We start from the raw sequence: 24403 nt of genomic DNA, 5'->3' as shown, positions 1-24403 counted from the left end.
AGACAGAGTTACGACAACTCCGTTCACTTCATGTGGCCAGTCCATAGAGCTATAATACTTCTATTGGTGAATAGTGACAAACATATCTTATGGTGACAAAGGCCTGAACCGGAAGTTTGCGGAATGCAGAATCATGCGAGTCTGACTAAATAGCTATGGACGGTCTTTAGGCTTTACCAGAGCAAATTAAAGTCTGCATAGTGACAAACAAGTCACATGAACCACGTGACAGGGCTGTTTTCTGCCCCCTCAATGTCGTAACTCTGCTTACTCTGGGCCTGGGCGTATTACTAGGCGTAGCTGTAGATTGCAGAACACTGAACAGGTCCTGCTCGTCGTTCATTTGATTTCTTCTAGTACTGGAACCTTAACTCTATGACTGGAACAAGCAAACAAAGAAATCCTTCGTCTTTTTTTCTATTTTTGCGATACCAACTTCCATGGACTCTACTGATTAAAAAATATATATAGGTCCATTACTGCTTTTTGACAAAGTTCTTTCATCGTCAAAGGAAGACAGTGATCATACGCAGTTGGTAAGTAAGCTAGCTAGCTAGCTAGCTGAGTGCTTCGTCTGAATGCAACGTGACTGGCTTTGGTATAGCATCAGTAAACGCTGCTACATAACACATTTCACAGACTTAATGTCTCTATTGTCTTATAGTTAGAGTTTAGCATACTACTGATCAACTTTCTGTCTATATATTTGTGCATCCTTTTGCAGACTTATTGGATTTCTGGATACGCATAGGAATAAATAATTATGGAAGTAATTTCCAACCCCACGGTGGCTGTGCGCGTAACATCTACCCTTTCCACGTTCGAGCAGAATCGCAAATTTAACAGGGGTATCACCATAGCAGAATTAAAGGTGAGTTCTTGGATTTTTCTAAAGATTGTACGTTGTTAATGTTATTAACATGTGATGTGTATTTAAGGTGTGGTCTTGTTCACATAATGTTTACAAGGTAAGCTGTTAAGGCTATATAAAGTTTATTATGTAAAGCATTCAGAATCATCTTACAGTGCTTTTGCTGAATTTGCCACCTTGTCAAACGACCCAACAGCCAACATGTATTATTTTCTGTCTGGGTTAGGGTAAGTTGGAAATGATTGTGGGCACACCTGCCTCCTGTATGGACATTGAGCTGTTCAGCGTCAGTGACACGTTCCTGCAGAAACTTGATGACAATGAAGCCTTGCTAGGTTCCTACCATGTCGACGATGACTGCAGGATACATGTATGTACTGTATAGCTATTAACTGACAAACACGGCATGCCACGTAGTGACTACTTAAAGGACAACTTTAGTTTTTTTCAACTAAGGTTCATGTTTTAGGTTGTTATTAGAGAAACTAAAAGGTGAGTGTAAAATTTCTTTCATTTGCTGCTTTCTTTTGTTTTGGGGATTTTAGCAGTTTTTGACAGGGGGGCGGGGGCATTCGAGCATGGCCTAAATATGTATTTCTTTACAAAATATTATGACGATTTATTTTTGTATTATTTACTATAGTCCTAATAAACCCCAAGAAATTACATCTGACCACAAAAGATCACAGGATCTACTGAATGTGTCAAACTGACATTGAGCCTATACACACAGTATAAGCCTTCCCCCAGTAGGCTACCTTCACATTCAGTAGATCCTGTGATCTTCTGTGGCCAGATGTAATTTCTTGGGGTTTATTAGGACTATAGTAAATACAAAAATAAATTACCATAACATTTTGTAAAAATATACATATTTAGCCCCATGCTCGAATGCCCCCGCCCCCCTGTCAAAAAGAGCTAAAATCCCTAAAACGAAAGAAAGCAGCAAATGAAAAAAAATTAACACTAATCTTTTACTTTCTCTAATAGCAACCTAAAACATGAACCTTGGTTGAAAAAAACTAAAGTTGTCCTTTAACAGTATTTTAATTGTTGCTTTTCAAATTGACAGGGTTGGCACAATAACACCAGTCTAAAGTCCTAACCACACCAAAGGGTCAAGACGGTTTTAGCGTTGTCTCTGTGGTGTGATTTGTCTTTGTTGCACGTTGATCCACGTTGACCCACATTGACCCTAGTGATTCGACACAATTCAATGGCCCAAACCACACCCAAGACGGTTTTAGCGTTAACTCCTTGCAACCGTTTGGACTCAAGGAGTTGCATGGTGACCCTTTGGTGTGGTTTAGGGCATAAATAGTATATTATTATATACTAAGTATTAAGTATACTTGGTAATGTCCAAGTATTGTTTTTGCTGTTCATTACATTATCTTTTACTATAAAATCTATTCTACTTCCACAGATTACTGACCTCAGTGGAGCTCAGAAAGGGGAGTTTAGTGACCTGTCCCAAGTGGAGAAATTTGAAATATCAGACGATGCTTATGAGAAGAGACAAGGTACAGCCTGGTCTTGAATTTTACATAAACAATCAAACTGCTACTTCTCATTACAAAATATATTTCATTACATTTTAGAGGTCCTACACAAACTACAAAACATTTTTAAATGCCCATCTCTGCTTGGGTGATGATGAAGTGTCTGCCCATCACTGAGGAGGTTGTGTGTTTGAATCCACCGTGGTGAAAGTCTTTTCCGAGCATCTACACATGATCACAATTGGCCCAGGTTCGGGGAAGGGAAGCCGGCAGGGAAGGTGATAACACAATTAAAACATAGGACGTGTGAGAACGTCATAAGGATCCCGAAATATTGGTGCCTACGACGTCTGTGGACGTCCTAGCGACGTCCCAGCGACGCGGGGCGAGAATATTCAGAATTTTTCCTATTTTTTTTTTTGGCATTTCGCTTTTCGCTTGCCGTATGCTAACGCTCAGTGCAACTATTAGCTTGTCATTGACTCCCATGTTAGCGCGGCGGAAAGAATGACTCGTATCTCCTAATCCAAGGCGCTCTCCGTGGTGATGAATGGATCGATATGCTGGCGCTTCATTTCTGCTCCTCATCCGTCTCTCCCGCAAAATATGAACGCTTTTTGGAGCGTAAAAGAATATATTAAGCTGATCGGGGATCTGAGGTCTCTTTGTAAAGTCAACTTTTTTTAGGAAAGTGTTTCCGGTTCATGGCTTTCAAAGTAAAAGCGATCAGACAACTCTGGCACCCCGGAGCTTCTATTTTGATGCACTTCCGGCACTAAATGTGTGGGTGGTTATGGCGATTGGTTTTCAAAGCAGTGGACGTCAAAGCCCATTCCCTGAATTAAAATTCCCCAACTTGAATCAGTAGATTTCTGATTGTCTGGCTACGTGAGACATATCATATCATATATATAACATATCAAAGTTATGGAGTATAAATTAAGCTTTATTTATTGATAAGCATGACATTTGAGGCTCAAAATAGCATATTCTTTTTATTTTCCCACGTTCCCGACCCAGCCCGTAGGATTACGTTACGTATACGTGCAATGACAATTATATAATGAAGTACCTCTCAAAATCTTTCCATTGGTTCTGTGACACTGTTCTTTAAAAAAAAAACAGAATTGTTTCCTCCCAGTTGTATCAGTAAACGGGGATCAGATTGTCTGGCTAAGCGAGAATAGTTGATGGGTAGCCTGGATTTAATTGTGGTTCATTATCTTCCACCACAGATTCTGCAAGGTCATTCTTAAAGAAAAATAAGGTTGGACGCTTCAACGAAGAAGATACTGCAAGGAAGCAAGCAGCGCTTGCTCTTAGAGAAGCTGAAGAGAAGACTGCTGCAGATAACATCGTTGTTGGCAACCGCTGCCAAGTGCAGGCCTCGGGGCAGCCCACCAAGATTGGCACAGTTATGTATGTTGGTAAGTGTGTGACTGATTTAAATACAACTGTGGTCGGGTGGCGCTGTGGTAAAGTTCTTGCCCAGGCACCACCACAGAGGTTGTGGGTTCAAATCCACCGTGGTACATCCAGCTTTGTAGAGTGTAGACTATGCGATCACAATTGACGATATTCAGACCATCTTGCCAGCAAGGTGCTAACTAGGTGCAATTTCCCATTGATTCCCATCATCCAAACAGAAAAGTTCTATGAAATTGTATTAAACAATGTCAAACTCATTGCAGCTGTACGGAAAGCTTGAATTATCTGTAAAGTTTTTGTTTCATAAAACTCCACCGTAGACATGTTATGAGCTACTTCCTGTCAAGAAATTCTGTGCTGGTGTCAGAGTTTGGGAGTACTGCAGGAGGTTGCTTTACTAAAAACGAGTGCTTCCAAATTCCAATAACTTCAAAAGGATGCACAGATATATAGACAGAAAGTTGATCAGTAGTATGCTTAACTCCAACTATAAATCACCTGCAAGGAATTTCTTGACAGGAGGTAGCTCATAACAAGTCTACAGTGGATTTTTATGAAACAAACACTTTGCAGATAGAAAGGATAATTCAAGCTTTTCGCACAGCTGCAATGTTGGTGAGTTTGACGCTGTTCAAATAGGACTTTTCTGTTTGGATGAATGGGCTGTCAATGGAAAGTTGTATGTATACATATACAGGTCCATCTCAATGAATTAGAATATTTTGTAAAAGTTAACTTTCTTCTGTAATATAATTCAAAAAGTGAAACTTTCATATATTCTCAATTCATTGTGCATAAAGTGAAATATTTAAAACCTTTTTTAGTTTTAATCTTGATGATTATGGCGTACAACTCATGGCATGTCTTCTTTTTTTTTTTTTAAGATATTTTTTTGCGGCTTACGCCTTTATTGATTTTTTAAGGGATAGAAAGTAGTCTGACAGGAAACGGGAGAGAGATGGGGGGATGACATGCGGTAAAGGCTGTGTCGGGTCCGGGAGTCGAACCCGCGGCACACCGCGACTGGATCACCAGACCGTTACGCTACGGCCTGGGCCCCTGGCATGTCTTTTGAAATGAGGTGTCCGCGGGCTAATTAGTGTCAATTTGGGTGTCCTTGTCATCAAAAAGTTTGTGTCAGAATCCATTTATTCATAAAACATCACTATTCATATCTTGGTTGCAGGTACAGCAGATTTCAAGCCAGGCTATTGGGTGGGGGTGAAGTATGATGAGCCCCTTGGAAAACATGATGGAAGGTAGGAGAGCTATAATTTCTTGCTGCTGTGCATGCTTTCCAATGGTTTCCCAGATGGGTGCTCCAGCTATGAGTTTGACCAACTGACTTTTCTTATTCTTATCTCTACAGTGTCGGTGGGAAGAAGTACTTTGAATGTCAGAACAAATATGGTGCATTTGTGAAGCCCCTGACTGTGACTGTGGGAGACTTCGCTGAGGTGGATTATGGTCTGGACGAGATGTAAAACCAGGATATTGCTCGCTCAAAGGAAATCACAACAGTGCTTTGTTGTCCCTTTATCAACCAAACATGAAGGGGAGCCATTGTTATTGCAACTGTCTTTTTTTTGTGCTAGACGGGAAGTTATAGTAATATGCTCTTGATTCCAAACACCCGTCTGGAGGTATTTCAGCACCTTGTGTTGTGTTCCTGGTGAAACAAGATCACGACAACTAGATGGCCACTGCATTGTGTTGTTGGATATTAGATAAATTAAGAATACTATTATAGTCATAACAAATAGCTCAATCCAACAAGGATTGGCCATTTAGAACTGGCAATATTTTAAGTCTATTTTGCATGAAATTCTGTCCTAATGAATATTGCTAATGTTGTGATCCCAACTTACCGTAAGTAAACAATTATGAAGATGGGAGTATGTTCTTGATTTTACATAACATTCTGTTTTACAGCTCTTGAGCTGTTGTCTTGTCAATCTTTACAAAGGTTGTTGTATATAGTATGTTTAGATACACATGTGTTTTTGTACAACACAATACTGTACATTGTAGTGTATGAACCTGAGGAGAGCAGTAAGAAAATGATTTGTGGATATACTTTGGTATTCATTATACCCAGCCTCCATTACCGTGTGGATTTCACTCCCATTATGATTACTACACTACAATTCATAAATTAGGCGTAATAAGACACGTGTCTCTCTGGCCATGCTTGAGGTTTTACTTTTATGACAAAGTAAAACATTTTGCTTGCTGCACAGTGCACACCCATAAGGTTTAGGCTCAATAGGATGGAAGCATAACACAAAATCATACTTGACACAATTTCTCAGCCAGTGCTTTAAGGTTTTCTAACTTTTTTTCTCTATGCTTTTCTGAGTCAGAAGTCCCGAGCTGAGCGTGCTCTACTGTCAGGACAGATGGGTGTAGAGACTAAATGAAAGCCTGGGTATCGAGGCTAGACCAACTCTCAGCAAACGGTCTATAGAAACAGTCCACACTCAAGGGATTATTTTAAATTATTTACTGCAGCAGCAGTTTCTGACAAAAGAACACCTAATCAGCGTTGATGAAGTCCTGAGTCGCTGAAAAGTGTTCGTTTGTCAGACTGCTGCTGCGGTAAATTAAAACATTCAATGAAAAAATACCTTGTGACTGCACTGTTTCTATACAATACTACACATAGGCCATGTCATATTGTCTGTTGCAAGTGGTTACTAATGGGAAACTAGATTTTTTTTGCAAGTAAACAATATTAACCTGCAAGGACTCAATGTCATTACAGTGTACAGTAGTATACACGCACAGCACTAGTGGCGATGCATTTTTCAAATGGATGTCTTACTTGTAAGTTATTTGTTGCACTAATCACCACTTAAAAATGTTCAACGGAGCAAGCAAGCAATATGTTACATTCTCATTCTGCTCATACAAATTAAAAATCTTAAATGTCTTTGTTCAGATGTGTCATGACTCATGCTTTGCTTCTCCCCCATGAAGAGGAAAAAACACCCGCACACTGTCTTCAAATGCAGTGAAAAGCTTTAATAGGGAAACACTGAAACAGCAACATTTTGGCCTATGTGGCCGCCATCAGGCTATCTTTATGGCTTGCTCTGTATTGGTTCTCCCACAAAAATGTCAAAGGTGCATGCATGGTGATTTCATTATGATTATTGATTGTTAATAATAGTTTGCAGAAAAAAGCACATGAAAGTACAGTTCAATACAAGGTCTGCTAAGAGGATTTAAACACATTGAAGGCTATGACTTGTTTCCATTGAGGTCCTTTATACTCAATTCATTCAATTCAAATTCCATGACTTGACATACAAATATACAGTACTATGCAAAAACATCATAAAAACAAATCAAAAATAAATATGTGGGGTGGGGGTGCTTCCCTGCTTTGACTTTTTGCTGGGGACAGTTTCGAATTGCAGTCAGTGGTGCTCTTAGTCTTTGATTGTATGCACGCATACTGTGTAGCATAAGCATCCCAATCTCAGTTCAGTTTGGAATGATGCAGTTTATCTCAAGATGCAATATACTGTTATACACAGACAATTGTAATTTCTATGGTCGAGGGCTATGACACTGGCTGGCTGACACATTTAATATGATGTCAGAATCCTATCAGCATGTCAGCCTCTGAACGACTCTTGAGTCTTGTAAAATACATGAGACTCGAGATTCTACCCCCAGTACTCCACAGAAAATGGACTACTGGGGTTTGAAGCAATGTGTGTTCAGTGCTAATGTATAACTATGGTTCAGCGTCCTTTGTTCCCATAGATACCATCCGAGGGTGCCTTCCGCAAGCCCTGCGACGCAATGGTGACGCTGTAGTTGAGTTCACGCGAGGAATAATGAGATCTCCCAGCTCGTGTGCGCGACCAAGAGAGAGGGAAGATGGCGACGCAGGAGAGCGAAGCAACTGAAGCCCCCGTGAGCAACGGCGAGGTAAAATGAATGGCGTTGTGTAAATGTTCGTTCGTCGTAAAATAATGACACGGTGACGGGATGTATCGCTCGCGGGCCAAGTGCGACAGCGCTGTCGTTTTAACGTCATTAACGCTCATCAGACCTGTGTCGGTGACGTTGTCAATGCCGGTTGGTTTTTAAAACGACCCCCCTCCTGCTGTTCACGATGAGTCTGGAAACGTTAGCCAAGCTAGCTGCTGTGCTGTCTGGAGTCACATTTTTAACATCACGTCTTATTTCACAACAGGACAGGGCCAGAGATATAACAAGTTAACAATGTATTTCATATTTACCCATACGTGGTTGTCTAACACACCTAACTGCTGCATTGCAATTGTCGATTATGACTGGCTTGCCATCAGCTATCACACATACGGCCTAGGTTGATATGTCCCCTCTCTGTTTTATAGTCATGTCTGACATGTTAACTTGTCATTACCGCTTATACATTTTAATGCGTAAAATTCAGTTTAGAGACGAGTTATTTCTCTTGAGTAATTGCCCCGTGAGTGATGTCACTTGATGTACTTGATAACTTGGCAGTTCCTGATGCATGGGTAGCTTCTCTTTTAAGGCTGGGTATGATTCATTTCACGTGATTTGATCAGTTTTGATTTGGGGACATTTTGTTTGTTGTACTTTGTACTAATGATACTTCCAAAGTAAACATTGATCTAATTTATGTCCTGAGTGTATGGTTTAAGCCAAGGTATCTTAGAACAGAGAGTGTATTGGTTCAAATGTGTGAAACACAGTTTTAGTTTTGGTTTCTTTTTAAACGTGAGATCAGTTTTTCATCCAAAGAGGAAAGTTGACAGTGAAAGTAGAACAGGGGTGACTTTTTTCAAAGGGGGCCATATTAGAAAATATTAAAACACCCAAGGGCCAACTACATATTGTACCTTTAGATTTGAACTATTCTATTTAACTATCAATATGTGATATCAATGGTCTTTTGTCAGGTGTGTTCTGTGAACAAAAAGTGTATCTCAGCCTTATGTCACCGTACCAAATGAAACCAAGCAAGCAAGATACAATAATAAATACATTTTAAATACAAGGAACACTGACAAATTTTACTCTGGGAAATACCAAAAAACTTAAAGGTAAAAATGTCCCATACTGTTGGGTGGGCCGTTCATAATACAATTCAGGTATGAAGCTGCTATAATAATCTTACCTGGTTTCCTCAATGCAAAGCTGCTGTAGCTCAGATGTCCATAATCCACCGTATGTTAATTACACCATAATTTTCCATTTGAGGGACTGCCTGACATGACAACAATATACGGTTTCATTAGGTTGGGGGATATTTTACATTTTCATTAATATTAGTGGCAAATGTCTTGCTGCTGTTGAATCTAGTTATAGGTTAACTAACAAGATTTGGTGGTCATTGCCTTGTGCTTTACTCTTGATTTCGAGCTTTCTAGTTATGGGTGGTAAAGAGAATAGTGGGCAGAAATAGCTGCCCTTTCTGAACAACATTATTTTGTGGTTTTGTCAATCTTCCATGACCGGGTGCGGCTGGTGCACTTAATAATCACGACTCAAGGACCAGCATTTTGCACAGTTGGACTAACTTATATTTTCTTTGATAGATAATTATTCACATGCATAATTGCATACAGGTATTCTTCTTTTCTACTGTGTAAAAATAATAATAATTCTGTGTAGGAGACAAGTTACTCAACAAGGCCAATAACAACTCCCCCGTTTGACAGATGGCTGTTGCCCAACCACACTCCCAGGCAGACACTTGTCTCATACACATCTCTAGGATGCATTCTTGCATGGAGTCTCTTGACTGTGCAACCTGAATCTGTTGATGGTTAATTGTTAATCTAGTAAGTGTGTGTGGCCTACCACTCAAGCACATAACTTGTCGCTATTGTTAACCTGATTAGGGTCTGTTTCTGTTATCGTTACTGTATTAGGTCAATTGCCTAGTACCTTCTCTATGTAAATTAAAACTAAACATTTTGTTATGTGTACATTATGTCACTCAAACCATGTGCAACCCAGATTCGACAAACAAGGGACTAAATTGAAAAAAAAAAAAAAAAAATTAAAATGGTGGGCCCTATTGTAAACAAGTGTAATGCTTTATGGTGTTGTCCACTCACAGTTAACAGTTTTTGTATTGAGTTGTACTTGAAATGTACTGTAATTCTGCAAACTATTAATAAATAAATCAATCAATCAAAAAAAAAACTCACCACAACGGGCATGGCACCATTTTGAAGTATGAGTTTTTATAATGTTGGTGCTGCTAGAGAGAAAAAAAGTCTTATCTTGGGCCTTCAGAATTCAGGATTATAAATCTCCTGTCCTCTAGGCTTATCTATCACCTAATTATAACTTGCTGGTGGCCAATGGCCATTTATTATACCTCACTGCTTCTTGCCTCTAGAGGTGAAGCATTGGTTGCCCTTGTGTCGGTGACAGAGGGGGAGATGGGATGTTTAGATAAGGGAGACTCATGACTTGGCATGTACTGTACTTGTCTATACTCTATATACTATACTTGTGACACTTTCAATAGAATGTGGCCTAGCTGGGGGATTTCCATGTAGGATTACTGTGCTACTTGATTAAAGTGTCTAGAAGTTCAAATGTTTTTATTTATCATTTTTTCCTTTTTTTTGTTCTGAAATGCATGGTAGCTTTGGTGTCACGCTTAGTTATTTTCTAGTTTCTAAAAGCAGGGTTGATTATGGCAAACACTGAAGACAAGCCATTATTATTGTAATTATCTATATCATTATCTGTCTATTAGTTGACAACTTGATGGGTCAAAAAAGTGCCACAACCACAACCCAACTATTTGTCTTTTTCCAACTTGTGCAGTCAATTATTGTGAACAATATTGTATAACTGCGGTGCCCGCTGGCCTAGCCCTAGAACGGCTCTTGTTGTTACATACACTGTATGTACAGTATTTCACATACAAGAGCCATAGTACACCCTCCTTGATTTCTGGTAGAACTTTAACATACGCGGCCTAAATGTGATGAATGCTCCGTTTGTACTCACCCATTAAATAATTCCAAAGACGTGGTGTGAAAAATGGTCCTCTAGTTTTATAATGTATATCCATGTGAAAGTTCTGGCACAAAACGCGTATTTAGTGAATTATCACCACTTTTTCAAGAGATGCACACGGACGCCTTTCTCTCCGGCGAGAGGGGCCGGTGGTGTGATTAATTACCCAGCACCTATCGCAAAGCACCTGCCAATTGTGTGACCGCAAACTTTTGTGTTTCCCTGGTAAATTGGTGATGACGTCTGCGGTAAACAGGACGTATTTGTAAAATCAGTTCATCGATTGTTCCGGCCCCCCTCGCCCGGAGAGAAAGATGTCCGTGTGCATCTCTTGAAAAAGTGGAGATAATTGACTAAATACACGTTTTGTGCCAGAACTTTCACATGGATATAAAACTAGAGGACCATATTTCACTCCACGTCTTTGGAATTATTTAATGGGTGAGTACAAACGGAGCATTTATCACATTTATGCCGCCAATGTTCCAATTCTACCAGGATCTGGTGCAAGCCATCTATGCCTGTGATACATGGAAATTTACGAAGTATAATTAAATGATCACAGGCATTCTAGGTCTACCGCTGGCCTAGCTGTCCAGACGCATGCCACATATAGGCTCTGCCTGCCTGACAAGCGCATTGCATGTTCAAGTCCCGTTCATGATGACGTTTACTGCATGTCTTCCCTTGTCTCTCTCTCCCTCTTTTCTGTCAATCTCACTTGTATCTATCATTAAAGGCAGAAAAGCCAAAAACAAATCTTAAAAAAAAAATATATATATATATTTTTTTAAAGGACTCTGAGGCACTTTCCCGTCGGGCAAGTATAGGTCATGTTCTACTTGCCCAAAGGTCATACCCACTTGCCAGAAAAGTAAATCCTCCATCATAAAATGATAGGTAAAATTTGAATTACTGTTCAATTTAACACTTTTTTTTTTTTACTTACTTTCTGGGGCTGTGCTATAAATGTCATACCTCAATTTGTTTTAGCCAAATACCTACATACTTAATAGCTATGAATATGACTGGGTTCACACATATTTTACATTTCACAGATCAGAAGACAGAGCGCTCTGGCCACGTTCAGGTGTTCAGACAGATATCTCGTGTTGTGCTTGATCGTTGCGTGCCGTCTTAAACAAGCAAAACAAACTTCTCCTGCCCGAAAGTTTTATTTACCTGCCAGGACCAGGTGGGCAACCCTTAGTGCCAACTCCTGATGTACACATTCAGGTCCCTTGATAAACTGAAGTTTCAGCATTTCTCTTTAGTTGTTCAGGCTGTTGTCAGGATCTAGACTTCTTGTGTAACATGCTTATGCTCTCAATCAAAAAAGTATTTAATTGCATTATATGCCATACTTAAGTGTGTGTGTGTGTGTGTGTGTGTGTGTGTGTGTGTGTGTGTGTGTGTTGTGCGCAGGTAAGCTTAAATGGAACTGCTGCAGCGGCAGATGGCCAAGCTGTGCAGACAGCTGAAAACGCACAGGATCCTCCTCCAGCAGCAGCCCCACCTAATGCATGGCAGGTCATCAAAGGTGTCGTCTTCAGGTGGGTTTGTCTTTAAATTAAATTTATTTTCACTCAAGTACTTCCAGGCTAGTTTAAAATAAACATCTGTTGTGAGGTATATACTATATATACTATATACTTTTCACAAGTACGCTGTGATGTTGCTAGGTTTCAATGTAGTCAGTTCCCAGGATACACAGGTGGTCATTTGTGTGTCCCCAACAAAAATACTTTATTTGACAAATTGTTTTTGAGGGGATATACAGGTTTAATGTTTGTTTTTTGTTCAATCAGTCACTAACACAGACATTAAATGCCATTAACAATAAAGATAATTTGTTTGTGTTGACACCATTTGTTTTACATCACCATTACATCACCTAATTATGAGTTAGACTTTAATATATTAGCACCCCTCACTTCACACGGGTGTGGTTTTTATTTTTGTATGTTTCTGAAAATGAAACGAAATCCCAAATCTGTATAGAACATACCATACTGCTATCTACTGTGTGTCTGTGTGTGTCTCTCTCTCTCTCTCGCTCTCGCTCGCTCTCTCTCTCTCTCGTCTATGCATCAAGTTCTTGATGGTGCCAGACCAAAGCAAATCCACAATGAAGCACATACAGCTAATGAGAAAAGGGTATACAAGAGGTCCTTTGTGCTAAACAGAACTACATAAGCACTAGAACGGCATCAAACGCTGTACCGTACATCTGGGATGCTGCTTTGTTGTCCAAAGAAGATTGTCTGTCTGGTTTACATACTGTAGATTTACATACAGGTGTACATCACTCTCCTCAGCTTGCATTAAAACCTACAGTTTGTTTCAGCATTGCGTATATCCTTTTGCACAACTTGATGTTGCCTAATACAGCTGTAATTTGCTTGGCTTCCATGAATGCTAAAGGATGAATGAGAGAATTTCATAAGATTGCAGCACACTCTGGAGTCATGCTGAATGAATATTTTCTGTAGATGACAAAAACAAACTGTCTTCACTGTTAGAGTCGGCAACTTAATCTTGTTGCTCTTATGAAGTATCAATCAACCTTTTGGGATAATAAATGAATAGTGAATTAATCCACCACAGCAGCATTTCATTTCGATATTCTCTCTTCAATTGTAGTAAAAATAAATAGTCCGGCAGCCGACAGGCTTCTTTTGTTTAAAGTGGGATATTTGGTATATAGTATTTTTTTTATTGGCCTAAAATATTGTCTATATACAAACATTCATTAATCCACTTCTATCCGGTATTGGGCAATTTTTTTATTGGGATTTTTTTATAGGTGTTTCTTGTGACCCTACCATTAACATCTTATGGCAGGCAAAAATGTCAAACTTTCCTTATGCTTTAAGTAGCATGTTACATATCAAACTAGGGGGTTTGATTTGATGATTCTGAATCCATTCCAAGCATTAGTTTAGCACAAAAAACACTCCTTGAGTCCATAGACGTCATGACAAATGTGATGACGTCAGTACATTTGGGCAAGTGGCTATGGCTGTTTTTAGCCGAAGGAGTGCAAAGAAACCCCTATAAAACAAATTGCCCAATACCGACAGCCGGTCAGCAAGTGGATTCATGAATGTATGTATATAGACAATATTTTAGGCCAATAAAAAAGACTATATACCAAATTTCCCACCCGTCGATCCCGGCTGCCGGACTATATAGTTCATAAATTCATTTTAATGTTCTTTGTGATATTATGAAGAAAATTGCACTGTGATTGTCATTATTGTTGAGCCTCGTAACTAAATTTAATGTACTTGTACGCCCACTAAAATGTGGATATTGACAAATAATGGTAGATGTATGAAGAGAGTGGAGAAGTTCAGTACTTGCAAATGAACTGATCTGTCTAATATTTTTAAGTGAATGTTTCATCTAACTCCTCTAATTATGGCCCCATGGTGCATCATTGGTTTCTAATAATGAATAAACTTAGCAATTTGCAATTGGTTTCTAATAATGAATAAATTTAGCAATTTGCTAATTTAATTTAGACAAACTGGATGGTTGATTACATAATGCTCCTTCTGCTATCACTCATTCTCATCATTGAGATCTCAATGATAACCACAAACCAAAACACTGATCGTTGGTTATTGTTTTACTAATGTTCACATAGGAATTGTGATGCAATATCCCCATGTCCAGTTACCCTTTTTTCTCATGTTGTCCCACATTATGTGCTCATTATTCCAGTATTCTCACACATTTTTAATTTTTGATTGCTCTTTCTCCAGAATCTTCATCATTTGGGCGATCAGTAGCTGGTTCCGTAGAGGGCCATCCACTCCTGACCCCAGCACCCCGGCAGGGGTCCCAAGATTACCCAGCCGGAACCTCTTCCCCAAAGATACCCTCATGGTACTGCAGCTTGTCTCAATATAAGCCACTTTACTCATTAGCTAATATATATATAACTTGCATCTTATCTATAAATGCACCAAGTCTCTGTGTGTGTGTGTGTGTACTGTTGTAATCCAATCAAATTCGACACACGCGTTCCACACCCCCACAGGGAGTGCAGTGCCCGGTGTCGAGTCGGTCGGACCCACGGTTGTCCAGAACCGCCCCAAAAAGGCCTCTGTCCAGGCTCTGGACAGGGCCCCTGCCCAGGGTCCATATATGGAGCTGGCCTGTTCTGACATCATTCTGACGTCTCATGGTCTGCATATACTATATTTGGGCATGCCTGACAAAGAACTCCATATATGGGCATAAAAGGGACACGTATTCCCTGATGAAGGCTTAACCGCCGAAACGTTGGATATTCCTGTCTTACCTGCTGTCCTAATAAATATTGGTACTCTAGCTATTGGTGTGTGCGGCCACCTTCTTGTTCATTCAAGATCTCTACATAAAAGGGACACAGACATAATATCTGGTTGGGTCTTGCATTTCCACGTAGCTCGCCTGTTCTGACATCATTCGGACGTCTCATGGTCTGCATAGACTCCATATTTGGGCATGCCTGTAAAAGAACTCCATATATGGGCATAAAAGGGGAACAGACATAATATCTGGGTTCCAAGTAGGCCATTGCCCAAAGGGCACCGCTGTAGAGGCCCCACAGGCACCTCTAGTTCAATGAATACACCACATAAGATAAGCCACAAGATGACCACCATAACTATTTGGATAGTAACACAGTGTGTCTGGAAATGTCTTTCTTTCCTCTGGCACATATTAGTGTGGCAACCAGACTGTAGTAATTATCTCAGTGTCCTGTCTGCTTGCTCTTTCCTGTGTCCAATATATCATAAACTGGTTTATTTTCTCATTGCTCCCCCAGGACCTGTATATCTATATCTCCCAGGATGAGGTCTTTTCTGACTTCAACAACACTGAAGCCCTGTTCTGGTTCCACAGAGACCTGGTCTATGGAGACTGGGCCACAGGGGAGGATGGGGATGGCTGCTATGAGCAGTACAAGGAGCTGGAGATCCCAGAGGTGGGACATTCTCAGAGCGGAGTTGCCACTTAGTTTAGAGAAGCCTGGCGAGTGAAAAGAGAGGGTAGTCGATGGACATGAGTGAATGGAGGTCTATGACCTCCGTTTTGACCCATCTAGGAAGATATCCAAGCACTGAGTGTAATGTGTCCCTCTCAGATTTGGAGCCAGAATCTCTGTTTTTTCTTCATTACGTTTTATAAGGTTATTGCACACGCAACAATGAATGTCATTGAGACAAGAAGTGAGAGCACTCAGGGCACTCGTCTGGTGAGACGGATATGTGCAAATGTATATCATTCGCGTACCAGTGATGGCTGACATGGTGTCTGATGTGACCAAGTGGCAAGTTCTGGCAACAACAGAAGATGAACGATCCTAAAAATGCTTCCTTGGGGAATCCCATACTTTGTCTCAACTGGATCTGATACAAGATCACCTAGGGAGACCGATAAATGTCTTTCAGCTAGGAATAATCTGAACCAGTTTAGTTTAGGACATTACCCATTTCTCAATTCTGTCAATTAAAATTGGTCTATAAATACTTGGATCTAAAAGGATGAGGACAGACACTTCATTATTATTATGATACTCCAGTGAAATGGAATGCTATGTAAAATCTGTCCCTTTAATGTATATATTTTGACATTAATTCATGCTTACTTGTACTTTACAGCCTGTGCAGCACAATGGTTCCCTTTACATACATGTCTACTTCACTAAAAGTGGATTCCACCCAGACCCGAAACGCAAGGCGCTGTATCGTAGACTGGCAACAGTCCATTCGACAAGAAGTAAGTGATGTACACAGGGCAAACATTCAACCAAGTATAACATGGAATTATTTTAATATTGACCTATGCTCCTTAACCTTTTCAGTGCTGAATAAATACAAGCGTAGAAAGTTCATGAAGACCAAGAATCTACTCACAGGAGAGACAGAAGCAGATCCCGAAGTGATCAAGGTTTGCTTATTCATACAGGGTGTTTTATAAAGAGATGCCCTAAATATGCACTTTGCGCTAGCCACATATTTTAGATTTGACTGCAAAAATGTTGACTGCCAAAAGGTGTAGCTATGCTGTGACTTTAAAACATCTGTAATCCACTTTGGCACTATTGACATGGCTATGAAGTGTGTTTCTGGCAGCTGCTATCAGTAATGGCTTCCTTACATAAAGGCGTATCTCAAGTTTAATTTGTCTCAAGGGATGTTGCGGTTCAATGATGCATTATCTACTCAATTGTCTCCTTACACAGCGGGCAGAGAGCCATGGTCCTGTAGAGATCATCTCTCACTGGCACCCCAACCTCACCATCAACATGGTGGATGACCATACAGCCTGGGTGAAGGGCTCGGTTCCCCCACCACTTGACCAACGTATGTTCCTCTACTTAGCTTTTTGTCATGAGAAAGCCATTAACATACTGATTGCAAAATAGTTCTGTACATACATTTGCCCATTGCCACATTCTAACTCTTTGCACAATTTGCTGCTCTGTTGTGTATAATGTATATATTTCTACATTGTTCACTTCTAGATGTTAAGTTTGAGGCCGTGAGTGGGGACTACTACCCCATTGTGTACTTCAATGATTACTGGAACCTCCAGAAGGACTACTATCCTGTCAATGACACCCTGAAGACAGTGCCACTGCGCCTCTCCTACTGCCCACTGTCCCTGTGGCGCTGGCAGCTGTATGCGGCCCAGAATGCCCGCTCGCCATGGAATTTCTTACCTGAAGACACCTATGAGCAGTCTGATGAAGACCAGGACTCTGTCAAGGTGAGTAGCAAAGGAAGCAACGGGTGTCAATCTGTAAAGATCATGTTTAAACCTCAGCCACATGGTTGTTGGCTTTGAGACTTGCTGAAGAAATCTCTTTTTTGAAGGTGGCCCTTTTGGAGACCAACCCCTACCTCTTGGGAGTGACAATTGTTGTCTCCATCGTACACAGTATCTTTGAGTTCCTGGCCTTCAAAAATGGTACGGTCTTTCAAAACAGTTGGTCTGTAACAGACTTTTCTTCCTATAGCATTAAAATGCACTCAGTTGCTTACTTCCTTTGTCTTTAATCTTGCTTCACTCTGTTTTGCCCCTCAGATATCCAGTTCTGGAATAGCCGTCAATCTCTGGAAGGCCTGTCAGTGCGCTCCATCGTCTTCGGTGTTTTCCAGTCCCTGGTAGTGTTGCTCTACATACTTGACAACGAGACCAACTTTGTTGTCCAGGTCAGCGTCTTCATCGGCCTCCTAATCGACTTCTGGAAGATTACCAAGGTTATGGATGTCAAGGTATGTCACAGGCTTAGGACACTTTGATAGATGGTTTGGGTTGGGCTTACCTTGTCATGTAACCCCCCCCCCCCAATAGCGAGTGTCCAATGCTATCTTAGCAACCGCAGCTTGGACACACTTCTGTCACACATTACGTCAAAGTTAACTTGCATCGTTGAATGCACATACACAATATTTAGCCACATTCCTGCCAGGTATTAATATATTAATTATTTTGCCACTGCCACAGTCAATTCAGTGCATACTCCCAAGGCCAAAAGGTCCTGGGCCGTGAACCGGAAGTAAACAACGGCTGTGTAAAGGGCTGCGCGATCGTATTTTTTTAAATTCACCCGAAACATACATTTCGTAAACGCGATTATCGAGGATTTCATATGTTGCATACGAGCGCGACAGAGTTGCATATGGTCTCCAATCCATAATCAGTATAAACCCTTATCAGCAAGCCCCCAAAAATCACACACTTGTGACGTCATGTGGCAGCCAAGTCTATGGACTTTTCCTTTTTGCTTTAACACTTTGCTTGCTAGCCATTTCTGCCAACCTCTGATGCTGAAGCATTGGAGGACCAACCTTTTCCAAGGCCGACAGCAAATCTTCTCTTATAGCGAGAAGCACACCGCATACCTCAAAAGAAAGCTTAATTTGTCCACTCCAATTCAATTATTATTATTTTTTTAACCATCTTCCATTCTGGAGATATTTACCTTTTATGTAACACCTGCTTTTGTAGTAACGTGCTTTTCTTGAACAGAAAGCCGAGTTAGGGACCGTTTTATGTCAGACATTGACAGGCAGATATAAAAATGAACACAAAAAATATCCTATACATACTATACACCGAATGAAAGCCCTGAATGTCTACTTTTACGAGGAAAAGGGTACATATTGATCCCATCTACCCTTCGTCGGTAATTGGCTTTTGAATGAGCTATAGAATGACCATAGGGACTGAGGGGACATATTGGGGCTACGTTAGTACTGTTTTGTTTATTTTTTATGATGATGATGGATCGGGCACACGCCAGACCAGCAGATGAAACGATGCAAAGACGCGTTGTCATTATTTATCCATCGATGTACGTGTCTGTCACTGTGTATCGTTCCAACTCGGCTAGCCGAGTTCCCCTCCAGTTCCACACCAGTGCGTATTTGCATTGTTTCAGCTGACCGATCATTATCAAAAATAACCGCCCACCGTCCTTCGCCGAGTTCGCCGAGGGATGATACAATCCGTGAGGTTGTGATTCATTTGTTAGTTTCCTTGCTTGTTCGTAGTATGCAGAAGAAAAGGAGACATGAATCTGACCGACTTTAGATCTGTTATGATGGTGTCCATGGGAGCCGCCATGTTCCGACAGACACTACACACAAGACCCCCTCCCCTCCCCTGAAACAAACAGGAGGGGAGGGGAGGAGGGAGAAACAGGAGGAGAGGTGGAGGCAAGCCGATCGGATGTTATGCAGTGTGATTCTGTTGACTGGAGTTGTATGTACGCTCGCATGGGCCATTACGCCATTACGGTTACAGAGACTATTCTACACAATGCGCTCCCTCCCGTCCTGTTTTCAGGAATGGAGGGGGAGAGGGATGAATCGGGGCTGCTTGATCTATTGTCCGGGTGTGTATAAAGGCGATTGAAAGTAATCAATAAAAACATGCGCTAAACGGAGATCTACGTGTCCCGCATCGGACCGTTGGGATTCGAACCACGTAGAAAACCGGTTCTCGCATTCGGGGTGTTAAGAAGTGACGTCATGTGGCCACAGTGGGCGGTAGTGTGGGTAATATAAGATAGTTCCATTCAGTTGCATTTTGTAAAATCCTATTTTACATTTCACACTACTTTCTGTTAACCTGTCATTTCTGTCTCTTTCCCAGTTGGACAGAGAGAACAAAATCTTTGGGCTAATCCCACGACTGGTATTCAAAGACAAGTCCACATATGTTCAGTCCTCGACTAAAATCTATGATGACGTAAGTGCAACACTTCCATACCTTTGAAACTATAATTGGATGGTTGATTTTGACCTTTTCAACTTACCTTTTACCTCTACCAATTAACTGAAATTGTAAAAAAATTAAAAGTGTTCTTCCACAAAATGTGGCATTATAGCATATTGCTTTAGTAAAATCACACCTATGTGAACTGAGCGGTGCAACTATACGTACTAGGCTGTGTGTTCTAAGTACCACACATTACTTGGAATTATAACAAACAAGTAATCATGTTTATTAGATGATAATGTAAATGTCTTTCTTGGTGTTCAGATGGCCTTCAGGTACCTGTCATGGCTGCTGTATCCTCTGTTTGGCTGCTATGCCATCTACAGTTTACTTTATGTAGAGCACAAAGGATGGTACTCATGGGTACTCAGTATGCTCTATGGCTTCTTGTTAACATTTGGTAAGTCATTCTGCACAAAACATTATCTGTTCCCCCTTGTGGTTGAAAGTGTTGTTGCCCTTCAATCTGCTTTTATTTATTGTTACACCGTTTCCTGTCTAGTCAGCTTGGGCCCTGCCCATCGTTGGTTTTACTCAGGGGCATGATTTATGCAGACATGTCTCCTGTACTTTGCACTTTGACAGAAGGTTGATATTCACAGATGCACAGGATGCCCATGATAACCATGGTAATTTACGGTTGGGAACAGTACAATTATAGCTTAAGCCCCTTAAGCTATAAGGGCACCTCAACACTTATTTACTTTCCCCATCCAAATGTTCTCATGCCAGTCCTTTATAGACTTCATAGAGCACAGAAGTCTGACGTCAATATCGGTAGAGAACACTAAATCCACAGGTGTTTGTGTTATAATCCCCATAGGGGGATCTTGGATCGCCTCATATGAGAACTGTTTGAAAAATAAACAAATCATCCTCGTCGTTTCACTCATGGATATGAAGAATCAACTGACTGAGAGAAAACGCTAATGTTACTGCTGCTGAATTAGTTAAACTTTAGCTAGAAACATACTAGCAAAAATATGACTAGTGACTGTCGTAAGCGATACAGAGATACTCCCGACAATATTGCTGAGACAGTTTTTTTTTGGACCACAATTCTTATATGAGACGATTTTAAGATAACCCCATGTTCATAGAGAACAACTTTGGAACCAGGTCATGAGCTAGTGGCGCCAGGACTTTGGCGCTCTATTTGAAACAAACCCTACAAATTACAATCATATCTACCTAGAATACGATTGACCCAAATTGTTTTTCTACTTGGGTGGATATACACAATGCTAAGTAGCATATTTAAACTGTGGCCACCCTCATGCATACGATTTCAAGATAGACATCAGGCAGTCCCACTTGTCTGTACTGCCTGATCTACAGCTCATATCACCTGACGAATGCCTTAATTTCTTTCTGACTCTTTCTTCAGGTTTCATTACAATGACACCACAGTTGTTCATCAACTACAAGATGAAGTCGGTGGCTCACCTCCCATGGAGGATGCTCACCTACAAGGCACTCAACACTTTCATTGATGACCTGTTTGCCTTTGTCATCAAGATGCCCATGATGTACAGGATAGGATGCCTCAGAGATGGTAAGTCAATCAAGCTTTATTTATATATAAGCATAAAGCAACAAAACGTTCTGAAATGTGTTTGGTAGATTATTTCTCTTTATCAATGCTCCTTGGAAATACGTTTATACTGTTGAAAAGCCTGTTTATTTCATGGAATGTCCTTTTGTCTTTTCACGTGTCTCTTTGCCTCAGATGTGGTGTTCTTCGTCTACCTGTACCAGCGCTGGATCTATCGGGTCGATCCCAACCGGATGAACGAGTTTGGCACTAGCGGAGCAGACCCTTCCAAGGACACCACAGAGCAGGCAGAGACCACCACTCCTCCTCCACTCGCCATTACAGACAAAGCAGAGGAGGAGAAGAAGAATGATTAACAAAGACCATGCCCCCCCCCATCTGCCTCCCCTGCTGTGACTCCTGTAAAGAGGACTCGTGGAAGCCAAGCAGGCTTAAACGTCCGTTTTGCCAGGGAAGGGAGTCATTGTTCATCTGCCATGGGCACTGCAACAAAAAAGAAATTTGTTTCAACTCTCCCTCTAAATTCTACGTGGGGATCCACAGCAAATCATATTCAATGTAGACTTCATAAATTCTTATTTCGAATCCCGACCCCCTACGCTCTCGTTTTGCAGTTCAAGTGAAGTAAAACAAAATGTGATGTACTGTATTCTGTATGATTTTGAGAGGTCCACAATGTCTCAAAGAGCAGGATGTGAGAGGGATGGGTTGCAGTGCTACTACATATCTCCATATTTTTACCTGCAGAGATGAAGGTGGCCAAGTGCTTTTGTTCCGTCTGTAGATTTCTCGTGAATTGTTCTTCTCATTCCATGTGACCAACTGTTTTTCGGGTTACCCGGAAACAGGTGAGTAGTGCCAGAGGAAACTGGAAGGGTCTGGAGTTGAGATGGAAGCCTAGAAGAGAGGTGGTGAATGGAAACAAGATGGATGACCCTGTTGAATCACTACCAACACAGTGACTCCTACCTTCAATTTTAAACAAATGGTTGATGTTCCAAACTTGAACGAAAAAAACTAAAAAAAAACAAAAATAGCCTTGTTGGTATTAATATAAATATTAATATTGTCAATGATTACTTGATTTTCTTTTTCACTCACTGAATCTTTATTTTGTATGTTCTAAAAATGTACAGAATATCAGCTTGTCATGTTAATAATACTGATGTCAAACTGTCCTAGCAATAGCTGATTTGCAAGTCTTTATTTCTCTTGGACATTGAATTGTTCGACCGTTTAAAGTTGGAGATTTGTTTTTTGAATTGTTCACTTTCATGTGCTAAGTTGGATCACCTTGACAATTACAGCAGAGTCTGAAGGTCAGGTGTGTATTATAGAGGAATTACAGTTTCTCTCGTTTTTATTTTGAGTGCTGTACATTTCTGCAGTGATGAGGATTCCATGTTGGTACATATTATTTTTTGAACACTCATGTTTATAGTAAAAGCATAAGTGTAATTTAAAATGTCTTCACAAGTTCTTTATTTGACTTCAAGGTAATGATGTTGGTTATACTTATATCAAGGATACAATTGTTTGCCCATGTAACCTGGTATTGGAGAGGATGTGTACCTGTACTGATACGCAGTGCATGTGAGCCTCTGCGCACACACAGGCCTTGAATTTGGCTATCATTATAATACTGTTGCATTATTCTTCTGATGACTGAGTGACACTTCAATCGGGCAGGTACAAATGAGAGCTAACAAAAATGGTTGTAGTGCCAGTATGTCATCATTGAAAATAAATGGGTAACAGCGTAGTTACATTTGAATACACTTCCAATTCAATTCACATGGCACAATTGTGCATGTGTGGATATTTAAAGTGTGTTCATAAATTACTTTAATTAATCTGCAGGGCAAGTCACTCATCCTTTCAAACTGATCTAAATGGCTCCACAGTCCACTGATGACCTAGAGATAGATAAGACAGTTAAAACAAACTCATTTGTTGAGGGAAAGATTATATATAGATGTATCATCTAGTTGTCGAGGGTGTCCAACAACATACAGCAAATACTGTAGACAGAACTTTATATATATGGCGTGTTTAATTTATGCCTGCTTTATGGCATGATGCCTACATAGATATTGAATATTCCAGCGTTTAAAAACCTTTGACTATTACAAAATGAAATAAGCTTGATCCAATTTTCCTATTTTGATTCTGGAAAGTTATACAAATTGTGGTATATTTTCCATATAACTGCATTATTTGCATATTTAAATATATTTTACTTTGGACCACTCATTTGATAATGAAATCTTGTCCGGCAGTCACTGGTAGTGGTACTATAAATTGTGAACTCTTAATTGCTTCCAAACAGATTGTTTTCCGGGAAAATTGCAATATTTTATCTCAACTGTAGATGGCAGTATTGTATGAGGTATTAAGGAGGTAACCTGGAGGTAACGGTAGTTGAGAGGGAACATAGAACTCCAGCTCAAAATGAACGCCCCTAAAACAAATCAAGTCTGACTCGGAGCCAGACCCCCTGCTACGCTAGTATGTCACGGTGACAGTCTCTTTAGTGCAAGTGCATCCTGTACCAGTACCGGTACATGATGCAATGAGGAGAAATCGTCGAGTCGGCATTAATGTTTTATGTTTTGTCAATAATAGACAGCATGCGCTTTTCTTTTCCTTTTTTCCTTTTATGCCAGGATAACGAGGATAAAATAATATTGAGCACTGCACACCAAACAATTCAATTGAATTCTGGTGCACTTGTGTAGTTGGTTGACAAGG

The 24403-nt window shown here is 40.4% G+C and overlaps 2 protein-coding genes across 2 annotated transcripts; both read left to right on the top strand.

Annotated features, from left to right (window-relative positions):
* Positions 1-326: 326 nt before the first annotated feature.
* On the top strand, positions 327-6739 carry tbcb (tubulin folding cofactor B). The gene is made up of 7 exons (XM_083772687.1): positions 327-536; positions 725-871; positions 1098-1241; positions 2298-2394; positions 3609-3800; positions 4988-5060; positions 5171-6739. Exons 2-7 carry the CDS (start codon positions 764-766, stop codon positions 5283-5285), a joined length of 729 nt encoding a protein of 242 aa, XP_083628813.1. The 5' UTR covers positions 327-536; positions 725-763; the 3' UTR covers positions 5286-6739.
* Positions 6740-7674: 935 nt separating this feature from the next.
* On the top strand, positions 7675-23412 carry clptm1 (CLPTM1 regulator of GABA type A receptor forward trafficking). Its single transcript, XM_083772762.1, has 14 exons — positions 7675-7743; positions 12235-12362; positions 14580-14703; positions 15632-15790; positions 16467-16584; positions 16670-16755; positions 17051-17171; positions 17333-17577; positions 17685-17778; positions 17896-18086; positions 19972-20067; positions 20362-20497; positions 21485-21652; positions 21827-23412. The coding sequence occupies exons 1-14, from the start codon at positions 7693-7695 to the stop codon at positions 22006-22008; spliced, it is 1899 nt and encodes a 632-aa protein (XP_083628888.1). The 5' UTR covers positions 7675-7692; the 3' UTR covers positions 22009-23412.
* Positions 23413-24403: the final 991 nt, after the last annotated feature.

This window comes from Protomyctophum parallelum, assembly GCF_964188405.1.
Source record: "Protomyctophum parallelum genome assembly, chromosome: 9".
Taxonomy (NCBI): Eukaryota; Metazoa; Chordata; class Actinopteri; order Myctophiformes; family Myctophidae; genus Protomyctophum; species Protomyctophum parallelum.
This window is presented reverse-complemented; position numbering and strand designations above follow the sequence as displayed.

Excerpts from the sequence above, each read along its gene's own strand:
- tbcb (XM_083772687.1), top strand. The coding sequence starts at position 764 with ATGGAAGTAATTTCCAACCCCACGGTGGCTGTGCGCGTAACATCTACC. Across the intron at positions 872-1,097 it reads TCACCATAGCAGAATTAAAG|GGTAAGTTGGAAATGATTGT; the intron begins GTGAGTTCTTGG and ends TGTCTGGGTTAG. Across the intron at positions 1,242-2,297 it reads ACGATGACTGCAGGATACAT|ATTACTGACCTCAGTGGAGC; the intron begins GTATGTACTGTA and ends CTACTTCCACAG.
- clptm1 (XM_083772762.1), top strand. The coding sequence starts at position 7,693 with ATGGCGACGCAGGAGAGCGAAGCAACTGAAGCCCCCGTGAGCAACGGC. Across the intron at positions 16,756-17,050 it reads CAGATCCCGAAGTGATCAAG|CGGGCAGAGAGCCATGGTCC; the intron begins GTTTGCTTATTC and ends CTCCTTACACAG. Across the intron at positions 20,498-21,484 it reads TGGCTTCTTGTTAACATTTG|GTTTCATTACAATGACACCA; the intron begins GTAAGTCATTCT and ends CTCTTTCTTCAG.